Below are 19,968 nucleotides of genomic sequence, written 5' to 3' on the forward strand. Positions count from 1 at the left end.
GATGGCCTTTCCTGAAGTCTCTGCTCCACTCTTTGTCCCTGCATTTCCTTTTGACAGTAGGAATTCGGGATTAATATTTTTGAAGTTGGTGGGTAGCCCTATCCTTCAACAGGGGGCTGTCCCTATCCCCTGGATATGGTCTCTACATGTTCTATCTTCCTTTTGTTGGGTAATTCAGCTAATGTCCTTCCTGTTGGGTCTTCGGAACTTCTTGGGTCCCTGGCATCTGGGACTTTCTAGTGGCTTTCCCCAGTTGCCCCTCCCCCACTGCTACTCTTCTCTTTTCAAATTCCTGACCCTCTGTACTTCTTCCCCATTTTCCTCCATATCTGAACTGGTTCCCTTTTTCCCTCCCCCTCCTCCCTCCCTCCCTCCCAGATCCATCTTTCCCTCTACTTCCCAAGATTATTTTCTTCCCCTGTCTGAGGAGGACTGTAACATCCACGCTTAGGTGTGATCCCCTTTCTTCTTGGGTTTCATATGGTCTGTTATATAGTGGGTATTCTGAGCTTCTTTTTGGCTAATATCTACTTATCAGTGAGTACATACCATGTGTGTGGGGGTTTTTTGTGTGTGTGACTGGGTAACCCCACTCAGGAAGATATTTTCAAGTTCCATCTATTTACCTGTTTTCCTTTCTTCTTTGAAAGTCTAGTAGAATACTGTGCTAAATCCATCTGGCTATTCCTAGGTATTGATGTGTGTGTGTGTGTGTGTGTGTAGATCTTAAATTACTGCTTCTATCTCAGAGCTCTGGATCTGTTTAAATTATATATTTCTTAATTATGGTAGGAAAAAGAGGAAGAAAAAAAGAGTCACACCAAAGAATGGAGCAGGCTTTTGAGCATATGCCTTTCCCAGATCACTAGCCTATCCACTAGTTTTTATTTTCATTAATTTCAATGAATTTACTAATGTCTTTTTTAAAAATATGGTCTTACTTTTCTGGCAGGAACTCTTTCCTAAATATATTTGTGATATTATTTTCTAAGATTGGTGCCTTGTGATTAGAGTACTAATATATACTATATATTATTTTTCATATATGAAATATATATACAAACCAGAATATATACATATATATATTCTGGTTTGTTTAATGGTGCAGCATAAGGGTGTTAACAAAAATTGCATAAAAAGGCAACTCTTGCATCAAAGACTATTTTAAAGCTAAATTCGAATGACCAATGCCTTGTCCTGGGAACACATATTTGAGTTACTCCAAATTCCACATACCTATGTGTTAGTGTATGTGTGTGTGTGTAACCTATTTTATTGGGTTCTAATATCTAAGACCATTCATACCTTATTTTACCCTAATCCCTTCCAAGCCCCTGACACTAGGTGGGAGAGAAAGAAGATTAGAAGGGAAATAGGGCAAAGACCTCTTTAGACTACTTCCTGCTGATTAGGGGATCTGTTTCAGGATATTTGATCACACTGTGAACCCTGAGATTGTGTTATTTATTGGAAAAACTGTTTTCAGTCGTGGTTAGCCCCAGCCTTAGCCCACACCTTTAATCCAAGAGTGTTCTGCTTGAATATTGTAAACAGGATTCAATAACGTCAACCATAGGTCAAGAGGCAGAACAAGCAACCAGTTGACAGGAAGTAGAAATAGGATTATTAAGGAAAAAAATAACATAGAAAATAAGAAAAGTTAGGAGGACAGATAGAGAGATACACAGGAAATAGAAGGGAGGGTCATTCAGTTTGAAGGAGGGTTTTTGAGATGGCGTGAGAAGAGGCATCATTGGTGGGGTGTAAGTCAAGGAGGAAGGTCAGCTGGGTGCTTTCTCTGTCTCTCTGAGATAGTAGGCTTTCACCATAGCCTCTGGCTCCCAAATCTTCATTGGTAAAATCAAATGACTAAGATTTTATTTAAAATAACAACAACAATAACAACAAACAAACAAACAAATAAGCAAACCAACCACAGGCGTTGGGTACTAAGAGGCAAGTCCAATCTTCATTGTCCGAATATTCAGCAATCCAGCAATCCAGCAATAGCAAAGCAGGAATCTAGCAAATGCAGCAGCAGGAAACAGGAGGGACCAGAAGCAATGGGAGGGGTGTGTGTGGCAGGAGCAGCAGGAGCAGCCACTACTACAGACCTTCTTGGGGTTCTCCTATTTAAAACCTCTCCAGAGTCCCCTGAATTAACCTATTTGCATGTGGCAAAAATCACACCCCTGTTAGTGTATGAGGCAAATCATAATCACTTGCTGTGAAGCAGTTTATTCTACCCCTGGGATTATAACAAAAACTTAGTCATATAACATAACTGGGTTTTTTTTTTTAACAAAACTCTCACTACACCTGTGAGGTAGTAGTTTTAAAAGTTTTTATAGAAAGGAACAAAGAATATTGTGAATCAGCACACTTCTTGAAACATTGGTGTATTGGGACATCAGGCAAGTGCATGTCCCACTTTATCTTTTATTACTGTAATGAACACCATGACTAAAAGCAACCTGTGGGCTTTCCCATCCCAGGCCACTGTCCATCATTGAGGGATGTCAGTGCAGGAGAACAGACACAGGAACCTAAAGGCAAGAACTGAAGCACAAACTATTGAGGAATGCTGCTTATAAAAACCTAATCAGCACACAGGCCACAGAAATCAGAACGTCTCAGATATAGGCCTTTGATTATTCTTAGGCTTTGGGTGGTGAATGTTAGGTGTCTGCACATCTAAAGTATTCATTTAACTGTCACAAAGATGTTAGCTCACACACAAAGGAGGACAATAAATGGCTATTAAGAGAACTAAAAAAATGGCACAAAGTAATATGGCTATGGACTTGTATTTATGTCAATTTGACAGAAGCTAGAATGATCAGGGAAAAGGGAACTTAATCTAAGAACATGGTTCCATCAAGATTATCTGTAAGCAGTCTGTAGTACATTTTCTTGATTAATGATTGATATGGGATAGTTCAGCCCACTGTGAATGGTGCCATCCCTGGGTGTATAAGAAAGCAAAATTAGTGAGCCAGAGAGAACAAACCAGTAAACAGCATTCCTCCATGGCTTTTACTTCAGTTCTAGCCTCCAGATTCCTGTCCTGCTTGGGTTCATCCCTCAGAGATGAGCTGTTACCTAAAAGTGTAAGAAGAAATAAATCTTATCTTCCCTAAGTTGATTTTGATCATAGTTTTTGTAGTGGTTTGAATCTGCTTGGTCCAGGGAGTGGCACTATTGGGAGTTGTGTGTGGCCTTGTGGAAGTCTGTGTGGCCTTCGAGGAAATGTATCACTGTGTAGGCAGGCTTTGAGGGGGTCTCCTAGTGCTCAAGTTCCACCCAGTCCAGAGAAGCCAGTCTCCTTTTGACTGTCTTCAGAGAAAGTTGTAGAACTCTTGGCTCCGTCATAATTTCTGCCTGCATGCCACCATGCTTCCTGCCATGATGATAATGGACTGAACCTCTGAAACTGTAAGCCAGCCCCAATTAAATGCTGTCCCTTATAAGGGTTGCCTTGGTCTTGGCGTCTCTTCACAGCAATAAAACCTAAATGAAGACAGTGTTTTATCACAGCAATAAAAACTGTAACTAAGAGAGAATTGATACCAGGAGTGGGGTATTACTATGACAGTTCTTCCATTTTGTCAGATTGGACTGTGAAGGATTTGGGAACTTTTGCTGAGAAAGCCATCAAGTGTTCAAATCTTCATGGACTATTTTGTGGGAACTTGAAAATAGACTGTTGAAACACAGACCTTGTAAGCATGGCTTGTGATTGTTTCAGAGGGAAACAAAGACTCTACCAGGGCTGTTTGTGTAATACTTTATATGAAGAATTAGGTGTCTGGTCAGCAGAAACAGAATAATCAGCTGTGATTAAGAAGAGACAAGCAGGGCTGGAGAGATGGCTCAGCAGTTAAGAGCACCGACTGTTCTTCTGAAGGTCCTGAGTTCAAATCCCGGCAACCACATGGTGGCTCACAACCATCCATAATGAGATCTGATGCCCTCTTCTGGTGCTGTCTGAAGACAGCTACAGTGTACTTACATATAATAAATAAATCTTAAAAAAAAAAAGAAGAGACAAGCACCACTGAAGTGAAACCTTTGCTTTATTGCTTTAACGATAAAATTGTTGCAGTTAGCTATAACTGAAATATTAGTAGTGATTCAGGAAGAGCCCAGCATCTCTGAGGTAAAATCTTCAGGGGGGTATTTCCTCAGTTTTAGCACATAGAAGCTGTGATCCAAGGTGGCCAAAGCTGCATCTCATGCTGGCAGCCAAACTTGGTAATGTGTAAGATTCGGCTAGATGGTGTTGTTTTTGAAAGCATGAAGAAGTCATGAAGAGCCGCTGAGGTTTAGTACTGTGTGGCAGTGCTGAAGGTCCTGAAGAGAGGCCATTGTGGAGGGGGATTCTCAGTTGCAGTGGATAGTCCAGCATATAAGAGATACCAGCCAAGTGGTAGTGGCAAATGCCTTTAATCCCAGCATTCAAGAGGTGGAGACAGGTGAATCTTGGTGAGTTTGAGGACAGCCTGGTTTACAAAGTCAACTGCAGGACAGTTAGGACACAGTGAAACCCTGTCTTGAAAAACCAAGAGCGGGGAGTGTGGGTCAAATGGATTGTGCCACCAGACAGAAGGACTGGTAAAGTTGAGCAAGCCCAAACCCCATGAAACTCAGCATTGAGTACTGCAGGCATGGGATGAGATCCCTGCTAAAACCTGCTCTAGAATGAGTAACCCCACTGAGAAGACATCAGTCAGTCAAGTAAGGAAAACACCTGAAGCTCTCCCCGTGCTAATGGAGCATCACTACCACCTCAAGCTGAGCCAATGGGAAGCATCTTCCCCTGGATCCCATCCTACTCCTCAATGTTTAAAAAGTCCCTATACACATAAAGTAAAGGGCATAAGTTATTTCACCAAGAACAGTCTGAGTGGCTGTTTTACTGTATTGTAACACTCTGGGGAAGAATTTTCCTTCCTGAAGTGGCCATCACTGAACCTTAGGCTCGATTGGCAGGCTGGGCTCACACTCTTGTTGTCCCTGTAGCTACTGCTGCCCTTGCCACTGGCATTAGCAGGTGAGACCTGGTATCCAGAGTTCCTGTCCTGTGCGGGCTTCCCTTCTGAGAGCTGTTTCCAGATGGACCAGAGAACCATAGAATCCCTGGTTCAGGGAAGGATGATGGAGGTGGGGGTTGGGAGAGAGAGAGAGAGAGATGAGAGACAGACAGACAGACAGACAGACAGACACACACACACACACAGAGAGAGAGAGAGAGAGAGAGAGAGAGAGAGAGAGAGAGAGAGAGAGAGAGCAGAGCCAGCCTGAGTCTGCCATACATGCTGTGTGCTATGAATGGCAGAACTAGAGAAATGGAGCCTTTTGGAGCTCAGAAGAGTATGAAGTCATCGAGTTATTGAGTTGTACTTTCGGACTTAGGGTTTCTTCTCATTTTATTATGACCGTTTCCTGATTCTTTTCTCTTGGAGTAAGAAAGTATATAACTTAATTTGATTTTACAGAAGTGCACAGTTGAGAGACTTTGAATCTATTTTAAGAGATGGAACTTTAAAACTGAATGAGTTTGGGACTGGAGAGATGGCTGTGGTTAAGAGCACTGATTGCTCTTCCCGAGGTCCTGAGTTCAATTCTCAGCAACCACATGGTGGCTCACAACTAACTGATACCCTCTTCAGATCTGTCTGAAGAGAGTGACAGTGCATTCACATACATAAAATAAATCTTAAAAATAAATAAAAACCCCTGAGTTTTAAAGTTAATTATGTCATATATTAGTATTATATGAGATCTTAGGGATAAAAAAAATAAAGGAGCAGAGTTGAATAATTTATTTGCATATCAAGTTGTCAAGGGTCAATTATCCTGGTTGGGCTTTGTTTGTTTGTTTTTTCCTCAGCTTGACACAAGCTAGAGTCAAGGATCTGAGAAGAGAATAGTGGACTAAACCTCTGAATGTAAGGCAGCCCCAATTAAATGTTTTCCTTTCATAAGAGTTGTGGTCATGGTGTCTGCTCACAGCAATGGAACACTGACTAAGACAAACTGTAACCCAGGTTATTGAAGTCAAATAAGCCTTTTGCTCCCAAAGATGTTTTGGTCATGGTGTTTTATAACAGCAATAGAAACCCTAAGACAACATGTAACACTTCAGACTATATAGTCTTTGAAGTTTTAACTGGTTAATCATTCTTGTAGGAAGTTAAGTGTAAGGTGGTATTCTTTCAGGAACTTTTGTTCATAGACGTTCATGTTTATGTGAAATGAGGAATGACGTATACACTGCAGTTGGTAGTCTAGAGGGACAATAGAGTCTGTGTCTTCTGTGTTTTGTTTTTCTCTTCTGCTTAGTTGTTCTGCCCATTACCAACACTAGGATATTAAAGTGTCTAAACAGTGTTCTTATATTTCCTATTTCTTCGTTCATTTGTCAGTACTTGCTACATGTACTTTACTGATATTTTATGTGCATATGCATGTATATTCTTGTGGTACTGTCTTACTGATATTTTGATTTAATAAAACAGTGTGGTATTGTCATAAAAACACCTAATTAATAAACTATGTCATTAATTAATCACTGACAAATTCAAAGAAGGCTACACACACACACACACACACACACACACACATAATTTATTTGTTTATTTTTATTCCCTCCCTCCCATCGCCCAGACAGGGTTTCTCTATGTAGCTGCTGTCCTGGAACTTGCCTCGAACTCACAGAGATCCATGACATAATATTTTTAACACCACTCATGTTGGGTAAACATGCAGAAGAATGGAACTGGACCCTTCCTTTATACATACAGAAATATCACGTAAAAATGGGTTAACCACTAAAATTTAATATCTGAAGCTATAAAACTCCTATAAGAAAAAGGTGAGAAGAAACTTCACCAAAACTGATGCTTTTTTTTTCTTAAACATATAACACCAAATCCACAGAGAATTACAAAATATATATCTATATATATATATATATGTGTGTGTGTGAATATGGTAAACTGAAAAAAAAAACCATAAACTAGATGAAAATTTAGCTTACAAATCAAATATAAAGGTTGCTATCCAAGATATTAAGGAATTCATACAACTTAACAGCAGCAAAACCTCCATCTTGTTCTTGGCTTCCTAGAAAAAGAGTTCGTGAGAAGGGGTTTGGGTCTTTTGACTTACAGAAGCAAGGTCCGCAAGGAGAATGAGTGTGCACAAAGGAAGACGAGGCTGGGGTGGACTCTGTTCAAAGACTGGCTTCTGTCTCATTGCATGAGCCCAGGAAAATTCCTGCATCTAGAATGGAAAGACCTTGCCTATCAAACACGTGGCCCCCTACGGTTTAGAGGTTCCTTCCAGAAGCAGCTTTCCAAAGAAGGGGAGCACACTCACTGACTGCCAATCGCATCAGGATCGCTTAATCTGCAGGCTTGCCCCAGACAGACCCAGAGTCTGTCAGAGTCGTCCTGTCAGAAAACTGGGGCCATAACACCAGGAGGACTAACAATACACCAGAAACACCAGCAGCTAAAAACTGCACCGACTCTGTGCGGCGTTAGATGCGCTTGGCTCAAGGCGCACAAACTTGGAATCCTGAGCGGGCGGGGCAGGTGCGGGGACTCTCGGTGGCACCGGAAGCGAGGCTCCCGAATGGATCAGCCGGGGATTCCGTGGGCCTTTGGGCTCGGGAGGAGGCAGGGACTCCCGGGAGGATCACCCCGGGGCCGGTCCGCGGGGAACGTCGTCAGGGAGCGACCGCGGGCACTCGCCACTCTGACGTACTTCCTGTGCGCTGGGGCTGGCGAGGCAGGCTGGGAGGGAAATCTTGACAGTCCGGTTGTGGGCTCTGGGTGCGGGTTTGCGGCGCCCGCTGTTACACTAAGTTTCGGGCCGTCCGGCCCAGCGGCAGGGCAGAATGCGGCTGGGCTCCGGGGCCTTCGCTGCCAGCTGCGTAGCGATTGAGGTGATCGGGGTCGCGATATTTATTCGGGGATTCTTCCCAGCTCCTGTTCGTTCCTCTGCTAGATCAGAGCACGGTGCAGAGACCCCAGCGCCCGAACCCGTAGCAGGTATAGCCCTCCGCCCCCTTCTCGGTGGTTCCCGCTTTCATTCTGCCCCACCACGGAAACAATTTGTATTGTTTTAGCGTTGTTTGTGTATCATACACCTTCGAGACATTCGCAGCCTCCCGCCCCATGTCGACCTATGTGATAATCAGAGGATTCCCAGAGTAACTCCGACTTTGCGTCTTGTTTGCCGCTGTTCAGTGATTCGTACCCCTTTTCCTAATAATCCTTTCAATCACTTCCAATTTAGGTTTCCAGTTTTGGACCCATAGGACATAACAGGTGATGTTTCTTCAGATCTCCTCCAGTTTTCTACAACTCTCCCCCAGAAGACCTCCCGACCCTCAGTGCTTAGGGCCTCTCTGCATTTTAGGACCCTAGTAGCCTCACCAACACAGAAATAACACCTGATACCCACTCCGCTGCAGTGAAACAGGTCCATATAATCACAGCCACTGGACATGTAAACCCATAGGTTCACTGCCTGCAAGACTAGGTTTTAGGACAAGCTCAGGGAGGCACAGCTCCCAACTGTATGTCTCTTAGGTAGAGGCGACTCTGTTCTGGACTCTTCACCTTGCTAAGAGTAGTTCACTATACATTCCTGGGATACCTACTCATTGTTAACATACTGTCCAGCCTAGCCAGAAGATGCCCTTCTTGGTAGTCACCTGCAGGCTGGTTACAACCCTTGAAGGAACCTTCACAGTTGTCTTGTTTGGTTTCTTAGAAAATTAACACAACACTGGCTACCCAAAATGGGCCTTCTTTCAGGTTGAAATAGATTTGATGTGTGCTAGAAGAACAAACGAAAAAGACATTGAAGGCAGTGGAGTGCTGAATGGAGTTTAAATTTTAATTTCCCCTTTTCTAAACACTTTTAGGAGTCAGTTCGAACTGGACCAAGCTGCCACCACCTCTCTTCAGTAAAGTGGTTATTGTGCTGATAGATGCTTTAAGAGATGATTTTGTGTTTGGGTCGAAAGGTGTGAAGTATATGCCCTACACAACGTATCTGGTAGAAAAGGGAGCATCTCATAGCTTTGTGGCTGAGGCAAAGCCACCCACAGTTACTATGCCTCGAATCAAGGTAAATTGAACTTGGTTACATTTTATGGCTCTTTTGAAAGTTTAGAGCAATTATTTAACCTACTTGGAGACCCTGTTTTAATAACATGGAAAATATTTCAGTGTTGTCAGTGTTGCTGGGCAGTGGGGTGCTGAGGGAATCCCATAATAAGGTAATCTTTTTACCCCTTGTTAAGTAGCTGAAGTTCATCCCTCATGGAAAGGGGGAGGGATTTAGAACCAGATTTTCCAGGCCACTGTAGTCCAGGAGGTATCCTCCTTTGTGGTGGCCTATTGTGTTCCTTAGTTGTCAGGCTTGAGGGAGCCTTTGGGGGTATTCAGCCTAGTTCATTAACTGTATATCCAAGAAGACAAACTCAGTCAAGTTAAATTATTTGCCAGAATTATACAAAATGATCAAAGAACTATGAACTGGTCTGAAGAGCTGTTACTTCTACTACATAATTTGTTGTTCAGTCTGGTGAGGGTACTTCTGAAGTGCATGGTGCTGGGGGGGGGGGGAAGACTGGAGAGATGGCTCAGAGATTAAGAACACTGACTGCTCTTCCAGAGGTCCTGAGTTCAATTCCCAGCAACCACATGGTGGCTCATGACCATCTGCAATGGGATCTGATGCCCAGTTCTGGTGTGTCTGAAGACAGCTACAGTGTACTCATATAAATAAAATTAAATTAAAAAAGAAGAGGAGGAGGAGGAGGAAGACAACTACTTAGCAACTACTAGGTGTTGATACTGTAATGGATATACATTTGGGGGAAACTGCTTTCATGTGGCTTGTCGTCTCTATGGATGTACAAAGGCATTGGGCAAACAAGCATTCAAAGAAACATGTAGTTACATTGCGATGAGTGCCTGAGGAAAGCAGTGTACAGTTCTGCTGGAGAGAGAGGAGTGCAGCTGAGGTCATGGAGCCTGAAAAGCCTGTTTGAAGAAATTACACTCAAAAAGCCACTATTAGGAGGAGTAGGAGAGTGTTGGCAGAAAAAACCAGAAGTGTCTGAAAATCTGCAGCTATGTTAAATAAAACATTTATTTATTTATGTGTATGAGTGTTTTGCCTTGCATGCATGTAGGTGCACCACAGAAGGCAGAAAAGAGTATTGCATCCATTGAGACTGGAGTTACAGGAGATTGTGAGCTGTCATGAACTGAACCCGACTGTCTGCAAGAGTGTCAAGTGCTCTTAACTATTGAGCAGTCTTTCAAGGCCCTAAAGATTTTCTTTTCTCTTCTCTTCTCTTCTTTTCTTTTCTTTTCTTTTCTTTTCTTTTCTTTTCTTTTCTTTTCTTTTCTTTTCTTTTCTTTTCCTTTCCTTTCCTTTCCTTTCCTTTCCTTTTCTTTCTTTCTTTCTTTTTTAAAGATTTACTTATTTATTTATTTTATTTAATGTACTCACCATTGCTCTCTTCAGACACACCAGAAGAGGGCATCAGACCCCCTTGCAGATGGTCATGAGCTACCATGTGGTTGCTGGGAATTGAACTTAGAACCTCTGAAAGATTTGTCAGTGCTCTTAACCACTGAGCCATCTCTCCAGCCCCTTTTCAAATTCTTTTATTGTATTTTTTTCAAATTCTTTTATTTTTAAACCAGTCTTTAAAACTTGTCTGTAGTTGTCTTCCTTCCCGGAGCCCTGTTTCAGATTTCAAGTTGGTTTTTTTTTTGCTTGTCACAGCCAACTGTAATGGAGTCATTATCAGATGAAGTAGAGAAGGAAGGAGATACAGTGTTTGCTTTTCCTATCTCCTTCTCTGTACAACTCATTACATGATTTTTGTGACAGTTAAAGCTCCAAGGTAACTGCTTTTGATAGTTTTTGTTGGTTTTCCATTGCTCTCAGGGTGCAGGGGAAGGGGGTGCCAAGCTCCTCAATTCTGCCATTCTGGAAGTCTGGTTGGTTTAAATTTACATTTTTTGGCTAGTGATAAAACTCAACATTAGAGCACTTGTCTAGCATATGTATAGCACTGAGTTCAAGTCCTAGAATCTTAAAAATGAAGTTTGCATTTATTTGCCACTGAAAAATTCTTTTCAGAATTCTGTAGGTTTACAGAGATTCCTGTTCTTTTCACCACAAACCTATGGATGTTGATATTTTTCGGTGGTGATATCACTCCAAATTATGAAGATTCACTACTATTACTGTGGCTTGTAGGGTCTGTGGTAAAAGTGGGGGAGAATATTGACTCTCCTCTAATTAGAAAGGTAGGCGATCTCACACCCACCATTTATTATGTGGTGCAATATTGTAGGTGTGATTTGATGTTCCGCTGACATTCTTGGCCCAGTTCACTTTGAGAACTGTATACAAGCAGGGTTTCTTCTTTAAAAAAAGATATTAGATTTGCTGGATTGTTAGGGTTTGCTTGTTAACGAGCTTGCTGTACAAAAGGCAGGTTAAATCTTATGTGAAACCCTGACAAAGAGTCTGAATATACAGGCTCATGTTATCAATGTTTATACACATGTTAGTATTAACTGTGTCAATAAGACATGGCTGGTACTGTGTCTAACTATTATCTTCACTGTCTTACCAATGTAAGGATTCCCTGAACCATGTTCATTAAATAATCAAGTCTTCAATATTGAGTTTGATATATTGGCCCAAAGTCCATGTCCTATCTTGCTCCCCTCCCCTGCCCACTTGCCTCCTAGCTTTGACTCTGGTCTCTGGAATAGGGCCTACCGTAGGTTCGTACCCACCTGTTTGACCCCCAACTGGTCTTCCTGTCTCTTGTGCTTCACTTTTGGATCTGTAATCTAAGTCTTGACATGTTTCTTTCTACAGGCATTGATGACAGGAAGTCTCCCTGGCTTTGTTGATGTCATCAGGAATCTCAATTCTCCTGTGCTCCTAGAAGACAATGTGTTAAGACAGGCAAAAGCTGCTGGGAAAAGAATTATCTTTTATGGAGATGAAACATGGGTTAAATTATTCCCAAAGCACTTTGTGGAATATGATGGGACAACGTCGTTCTTTGTGTCAGATTATATAGAGGTCTGTCTGTCTCTGTGTCACTTTCAGTCTGTGTCACTCTGTGTCTCTGTCTCTCTCTCTTCCCCTTCCTTTCCCCCTTTCTTTCCCTCTCCCTCCCCCCCCCCCAATCTCTCATGCTGCCTAGGTAAGGGTAGAACTTGATGTGTAACAGAGGCCATTCTTGAACTCTTTATACGCATAGCTCCTTCTCCAGAGTGCTGGGCTTACAGCATGCCCCTACATGCCTCATTTCAGAGGCCAGTTTCTTAAAAACAGAAGCATTCTACCTTAGGTAGAGTTGGATGCTACCATTTAGAGGTGATGCTGTTTTCTGTGTGGTATTTTTTAATTTATGGAATGGTATGGCAAGATTGTAAAATCATTCCTGTAATCAATTGTAAATGGTAGCATAAACCTGGTCCAAGAGTGAACCAAGGTATGTAGGCCCCAGCATGCTAAGTAGTTGGACAGACATTGAGGGCACAGAAGATCAGGAAGGGTGCTACAGCCCAGCAGCTACGTCATTGAATGAGTGAGGACTCATGGGCAGAAAGGGAGGCAACAGAACAAAGTTATGAGTCCAGTACATGCCCATGATATGTGAGTCAGGTATGTGAGGGCTGGGACTGTGGCAGAGGAGGTAATACACGTGCTATCTGTGTAGCCCTACAATAAGAATCTCAGTTCTGTTTGGGGGTTGGGGCCAGTCTTTGAGTGTATGTGGTCTCACTGGTACCTTTTCTAGAGTGATAAACCCTTTCCACAATTCACCAGGGCAGGTACGGTGTGAATTTTCAGTAGTGACAAGTTTTCACACTGTGCTATCAGGTGGAAATACTTCTTTGTGGTCCATGTTTTATTGGGAAGAAAGTGAAGACCCAGGGCTAAGCAGGATGCTAGCTCTACTGGAGCTGTTTACCTGCTCACATTGCCATGATGTTTGCTTCAGAAGTGGGAGATGTTATAAGTGTTCTGTTCTTTCCAAGAATAGCCTTTATGTGGGACTGCTACTTATTCCTAGCTGTACTGTAGTCTTGGCTGGCTGCCTTTCACCCTTTATCCACCCCTTATTTTACCCCTTATTATTCTTGGTGTTTGTTTAGTTTATTTATTCAGCTTTAGTTAAGACCAGCAGTGGTCTTTCCTAATTTAAATTATTTGTATAATATGTTTGCCACAAGCTAGAGACATTAAAAAGAATAGGCATAAGAACTTAGTCTAATATTAATGTTCATTTTTTTTAAAAAAAAAAATAACTTTGGGGCTTTTGTTTTTCTAATTTCCATGAGTTACCTAAGATTAATTCCTGATGATCTAGGAAAAATTGGATGCACTGTTTATATGTACTTCCTCCCTCCCTTTGAAGGTGGATAAAAATGTCACAAGGCATTTGGACAAAGTATTAAAGAGAGGAGACTGGGATGTGTTAATCCTTCACTATCTAGGGCTGGATCACATTGGCCACATTTCTGGGCCCAACAGCCCCCTGATTGGTCACAAGCTCAGCGAAATGGACAGTGTGCTGATGAAGATCCACACTTCACTGCTGTCGAAGGTAAGGCTTACTGTGGTGCATCGCATGATGATGAAAGTCCTTGTGGCCAGTATTCCTAGGATGAATAGAAATGACTGAGAGGGTAGCATGCCCATTCTCAGCCAAGCAGTCATGCTTTTGCCATAGGGACCTTCCAGATCCCTGTTCCTAGGATGCTACTATTGATAAAGTTACACCCTGGCTAGGGAAGAAACATGAGAAATATAGTAAACCATATAAATGTGCCCAAAAAAGGAGTTGCTATTGAGGAAAAACATGGGCAGGAGGAGCTAGCATCCCTGTTTGGGGGGCAGGGGTGGGTATGGTTTTAAATAGTATATTCAGGACCATCTTTCTGGAAAAGTATTCCATGTGAATAGATACTTGAAGAGAGGGAGGGACAGATAGATACTATTTGTGTGGATGTGTGTCAGGTACAAAGCATTGAGGGTCAAGAGCCTGCCCAGTACCCCTGGAGCAGATAAGATCAAATGGCTGCAGCTCTGGGCAGAGAAGCCTGATGACCTGCCTCGTGCCCTCCTGGATGCCATGTGTTATCTTTAAACAGCCTTTAGTTTCTTCCTTGACAGGAAACTGAGGCAGGAGCAGTCATGTTCCCACAGTTTGGAAATGGCAGATACCCTGCTGTTAGTGGTCATAAACACAAGCCTAAGTACTCTGAGCTACGTACTGCACCTGTCACATGCACCTGTCACATGTAACATTCACTCGGACCCTTTGATATGAATGTAACTTCCCTGAAAGAGATTTAAAGCTTTAAGGTGAAGGTCCTATTTATGAGCTAAAGTGAAGCTCTGTAGTTGTTTTCTTTGCAGGACCATATATGTTCTTGTAAGACAAGTACAGCTGACAGGTTCCTCTTTACCTTACAGGACAGAGAGACTCTCTTACCCAGTTTGCTGGTTCTCTGTGGTGACCATGGAATGTCTGAGACTGGGAGCCATGGGGCCTCTTCCACAGAGGAAGTGAGCACACCTCTGCTCCTAATCAGCTCTGCATTTGAAAGAAAACCTGGTGAGAATTAGGAATGATTAACAGGTTAAACTGTATCTGATATCAGTGATCACAAACAGTGTGAAAAATGGAAGGGGTTATGGGCAGTCAGAACTTATCATTTGTATTCTTTATAAATACTTTTCTGTAAGAATTCTGTTGCAGAAATCTATTCTATGTAGGTATGGAACTAGTCAAAATTTGCCTTGGCCTAGTGAGGTGGCCCAGTGGGTGGGGGCATTTATGGCCAAGTATGACTACTTGAATTCTATCTCTGGGACCCCTGGAGGAAGAAGAAAAGTCACTCTTTCAAGTTGTCCTTTGACCTGGATGGAAATGCATGTGACCAAAAGCGTACACACATATACAAAGCCCTGGCTGTCCAGGAACTCCCTCTATAGACCATGCTGGTTCAAACTCATGAAATCTGTCTGCCTCTGCCTCCCAAGTGCTGGAATTAAAGGCGTGTGCACTCTCTGCCCAGCTTAAAAACAATTTTTTTTCGAGACAGGGTTTCTCTGCATAGCCCTGGCTGTCCTGGAACTCACTCTGTAGACCAGGCTGGCCTCGAACTCAGAAATCCGCCTGCCTCTGCCTCCTGAGTGCTGGGATTAAAGGCGTGCGCCACCACCGCCCGGTGTAATTCTTCTTTTTTTTAATGAAAAATTGCCAGCAACTAATATTTAAATATTTGTAAAAGTGCTCACTATTTAAAACCCTATGTTGATAGCCAAAGTCAGGGATTCAGAGAGAGCCATGGACTAGCTAAGGCCCTATTTCTCAGTCCAATGTAATCCTCTCTTTCACCTTACCTGATGTACCTGGCCTGGCTTATCCCCCCTCACAGCTACATGCCCTTCTGGCCTCCACAAGACTAAACCATGCACACAGTGGGTACCATAGTTATTTCTGCAGAACATCTGGAGCCTGTGGATACTCTCTGGTTCTGGTCCTGTAACCTAATGCATTGGGTTAGCATCTTGGTGAGTGCAAAGCCAAAATAAGTACAGCCAGGACATGAAAGTGTGCAGACTCATTTCCAAAACAGTGCTCTCTTTGGACAGGACAGAAGCAGGGATTTAGTTAGGGAGGGAACCTATACACGTTCATATAGAGAGGTTGGCTTCTTTCTAAGGAGCCTCCATTAAAGTGTACATTCCTGAGCGTGCTTAGTTTAATGTCATAGTTTAAAAAGAAAAGACAATGGGCACATTTTGGACTATGCAAGTCATGTAACAGTTTGTAAAAGATTAAAGTGATAGGCAGAAAGGTCGCTGGGCATGCTTAGCTTGCACCATAAGATTTTTGTTTTGATTTTTTTTTGTGGGGGGGCATATTTTGTTTTGAGACAGGGTTTCTCTGTGTGATACCCCTGGCTGTCCAGGACTTGATTTGTAGACCATGCTGTCTCAAACTCACAGAGATCCACCTGCCTACCAAGTGCTGGGACTAACGGTGTGCACCACCACACCCAGCTTCATAAGTTTTTTAAAATAAGACTTTTAAAATTAAAATTACACAATCCCCCATCCTCTTTTGTTTTTTGCTTCCAATCTGTTCATGTTCCCCCTTGAAATCATGGTCTCTTTTTCTTCATTATTGTTTTATACTACACACACACACACACACACACACACACACACATTTTATGTGTCCTTAAATGTATAACTACAACCTGCTCAGTCTGTTTAGTGTTATATATTTCTATATAATTTGAAGGCTAACCACTTGGTAGTCCAGTAGTGCTTTGTCCGTGGAGACTGTGAAGTCTATCCCTTCTATGTTAGCACGTCTATTGATATTTTACTTCTTTGGGTCTTGTTTAGGGAGCCATATTATTGGGGTGTCATGGGTGAAGGCTCACCATCATTTCTAGGAGCCACGATATTAGAGCAGATTTCCTGATCCTCTGGCTCTTACATACAGTCTTTCTGCCTCCTCTATGGAGATGTTTCCTAAGCACTTAGTTGTAGGTGCATCAGTTGGGGGTGGACACCCACGATCACTTGTTCTCTGCATTTTGACCATATGGTTTTCTGAAATGGTCTCCATCTGTTACAAAGAGAAGATTCTTTGAGGAGTGATGAGCTACACATATTTGTGGGTTTAAGGATAAATGTTTAGAGTGCAATTAGGAATTATGCTGGTTTAGTAAAATGGAGGTGTTACACTCTCTAAAGTCTGTGGCCCAACTAACCCTGGGGAATTAATTAGTTCTCCAGTACCAGGCATGATTTCCATCCTGTTGAGTGGGCCCCAAGTCCAGTTAGAAAGCTGTTGATTACCACCGGGATATGAGGCCACTATTGTACCCTTAGGGTTATCCTATAGCTGGTTCTCATAGGTTGTCATAGTAGTTCATAGGCAGTACAGCTGGATAGAAGTATTGGTTGCTTCCTTTTTGGTGACCTTATATATAACTGTCTCTTTTCTCTCACCAAGCTTAGAAGCTCCAGGCTTGACACCTAATTGCCTTTTGTTTCTGAGACAAAAACAGATGAGAAATGGCCTGTTTCCACCTTGGAGTGGGTAGACACTCACTCTGCTGTAGATGGTGTGAGTAATGGGGCTACATTCTGGGCTGACACCCCTTAGAGTTGCTGTTTCCTGGGGTTTGGAAGTGGGGTGGAGAAATTCATGTGCTATAGACTCTTAAAGTTCTTACAAAAGTTCAGTAGATTTTCATAAATGAGTGTTTCTTCATTTGATAGATAAACAGATAATTCCAGACAGCAAATGGTGGGATTTTATTAAATTATAAGATGGAGGCCATTTTATAGTGGTACTAGGGCTAATGAAATGAGACCTGACAAAAAGCACCAACTCCCAACACCAATTCATTGGAGATTAAGTTTCTCTCACATAAAATTTGGGAGAATATTAAAGTTAGATCAACAAGAATAATTTTATAGGGCTGGAAAGATGGCTCAGTTGTTAAGAGCACTGACCACTCTTCCAGAGGTCCTGAGTTCAAACCCCAGCAACCACATGGTGGCTCACAACCACCTGTAATGGGATCCGATGCCCGCTTCTGGTGTGTCTGAAGACAGCTATAGTGTACTCATACATAAAATAAATAAAATTTTTATTAAAAAAAAGAATAATTTTATAAAGAAAATGACCCTGTATACGTTGGACTTCCTAGTGATACTATTTATATAAGAGAGACAGAATTGTTCTTCGTATATATCACCAGTTTCAAATCAATTAATGGATTTATTATCCTTCAGTAAATGGCCAATTAAACTTGTTTATTTTTTAGTAAAAGTGTGAATTCACAGTTTTAAGCATATTGACTACTTTGTCTAATGCGAACATCTTTATTCCCAAGTCCTTGAAGCAAGACCTCAGTGGTCTCTGATCCGTCTCTTGCCCTCTGAACATTATTCCTAGCTGTCATGCCTGTGTCCTTCTCAGGGCTCACTTGTCTTAGGGTACCTGGATCCTTCAAGTAGAATACTGTTTCATAGCTAGAAGTGTAAATTTATGCTGAATTCCATTAGGTTTCTGGACAGAAAAAGAAATCTTTTTTTTTTTTTTCCGAGATAGGGTTTCTCTGTGTAGCCCTGGCTGTCCTGGAACTAACTCACTCTGTAGACCAGGCTGGCCTCGAACTCAGAAATTCGGCTGTCTCTGCCTCCCAAGTGCTGGGATTAAAGGCATGTGCCACCACTGCCCAGCGGAAATCTTTTAAAATAAGTTTATCTTGAATTTGTGTTGATACTTTCACCTCACATTAAGAACTATGAAATCTCCTTCTTAGATTTGCCCTGAGCTTTCTTCTGTCTGAACTTCAGTTAGAATCCTGGTTAACATCAACATTTGGTAGAGTTAGAACATGACATGGACTACACTTACGTTGTCCTGCAGGAGAGCTCAGTCTTAGAAGAGGATCTGATAAAATGAAAGTAGATGTGTGTTGTATTCACTTTTGTTTATGTTTGTTTTCCAAGTCAAAACAATGCAAGAAAATAGCAGAAAGCACTGAAGATGATAAGCAATAACACTGAAGTAGAAAGTTTGTCTAGAAATAAATCTGACCAAATGAAATGTCTATACAACCAAAACTTACTGCAATTAAAGTAAAATCTCTGCAGACTCACACTTGTGTGTCTAAGAAGCTTTGAGCAAAGCAATCTGGGACGACTTCCCTGGAGACCCAGATAGCTCTGTAAACCTGTTCTGATGCTTCTGGGGTTGGGGCAGAGTGGGGGTGGGGTGTCATATTCTTTATAGATGAGAAAGTTCTCCTAGGTTACTTTTTATCAAAGGTTGTTTTGTATACTAGGGCCCCGAACCTTGAATACTACAGCCATTCCTCTTCTAAGAAGCTGGTAGGGCTGACAGCTATTTAAGGCTTAAAGACATATGGAAAATCAGGGTCTTATTCTTGTCTTAGTCAGTGGTTATACCTGCCCAGCTGAACCCAGCCTCATCCTGCTTTCCTAAGAAGAGATCCTGCTATCATTCAGAAACCACTGCTAATACTAACTCATGTTGACTTGACATCACCTAAGTCACCATCTCTTGGCCTCTGTCTGGCTACTTGTCACTTCCTTGCTCAATGCTACAATCAAAATAACTGTATTTTTAAAAATTAGACTCTCTGTCCAGTGTATTATAAGCCACTTAGGGGAAAGTGGCACTCAATGCATTTATTGACATAAAAATCAAGGGGGTGGTTTCTGTGTGAATCTACGTTTGAGTGGCTTGAAATCATGGTAATTTGACTTAACATTAGCCATTGTTGCTCAACTTAAAGGACAACTACCATTTTCTACTTTGTAGAAATCTATTGCTTAAAATGTTTTGCTTTTTTCTAGGGGATATTCGACACCCAAAGCATGTCCAGCAGACTGACTTGGCTGCAACACTAGCAGTAGGACTTGGTTTGCCAATTCCTAAAGACAGTGTAGGAAGCCTCTTATTCCCAGTTATTGAGGGAAAACCGATGAGAGAACAACTGAGATTTTTACATTTAAACACATTACAGCTTAGCAAACTATTGCAAGAAAATGTACCATCCTATGAAAAAGGTAAGGTAATTAATTAATAGTTCCAACCTCTATAAGGTCTTCATGATTCCATGGGCCTTATGTCTTCCAGATATTTTCTGGTGTGCAATTTGTAATGGAATACTTTGTAGTTGTTACTCTAATTATTAATATTATGTTCCAGTTTTCTAACCTTTACTGTCATTATTAACAACACCCATGAATATAGTTAAGCTATTTGAAATCTTTTATATATTTCTCAATTCAACAATTATTTACCAAGTTTTTGTTTATGAACAAGAG

General features: G+C 41.8%; 1 protein-coding gene across 3 annotated transcripts in view; it reads left to right on the forward strand.

Moving 5' to 3' along the window:
* The first annotated feature begins 7,793 nt into the window (after nucleotides 1–7,793).
* The window catches only part of Pigg (phosphatidylinositol glycan anchor biosynthesis class G (EMM blood group)), a 34,013-nt gene continuing 21,838 nt past the window's right edge, over nucleotides 7,794–19,968 (forward strand). For 2 of the 3 annotated variants that reach the window (XM_021162890.3, XM_029477759.2), the window contains exons 1-6: nucleotides 7,794–8,060; nucleotides 8,942–9,147; nucleotides 11,935–12,144; nucleotides 13,490–13,678; nucleotides 14,551–14,692; nucleotides 19,495–19,707. In XM_021162890.3, coding sequence (XP_021018549.1) covers nucleotides 7,907–8,060; nucleotides 8,942–9,147; nucleotides 11,935–12,144; nucleotides 13,490–13,678; nucleotides 14,551–14,692; nucleotides 19,495–19,707 — 1,114 coding nt within the window. In that variant the 5' untranslated portion in view covers nucleotides 7,794–7,906. The remainder of the gene's footprint in view (nucleotides 8,061–8,941; nucleotides 9,148–11,934; nucleotides 12,145–13,489; nucleotides 13,679–14,550; nucleotides 14,693–19,494; nucleotides 19,708–19,968) is intronic. The other variant, XM_085836988.1, reaches the window with a different exon arrangement.

Source organism: Mus caroli, unplaced genomic scaffold (assembly GCF_978045245.1).
Source record: "Mus caroli unplaced genomic scaffold, Mus_caroli_1 scaffold_4, whole genome shotgun sequence".
Classification (NCBI taxonomy): Eukaryota; Metazoa; Chordata; class Mammalia; order Rodentia; family Muridae; genus Mus; species Mus caroli.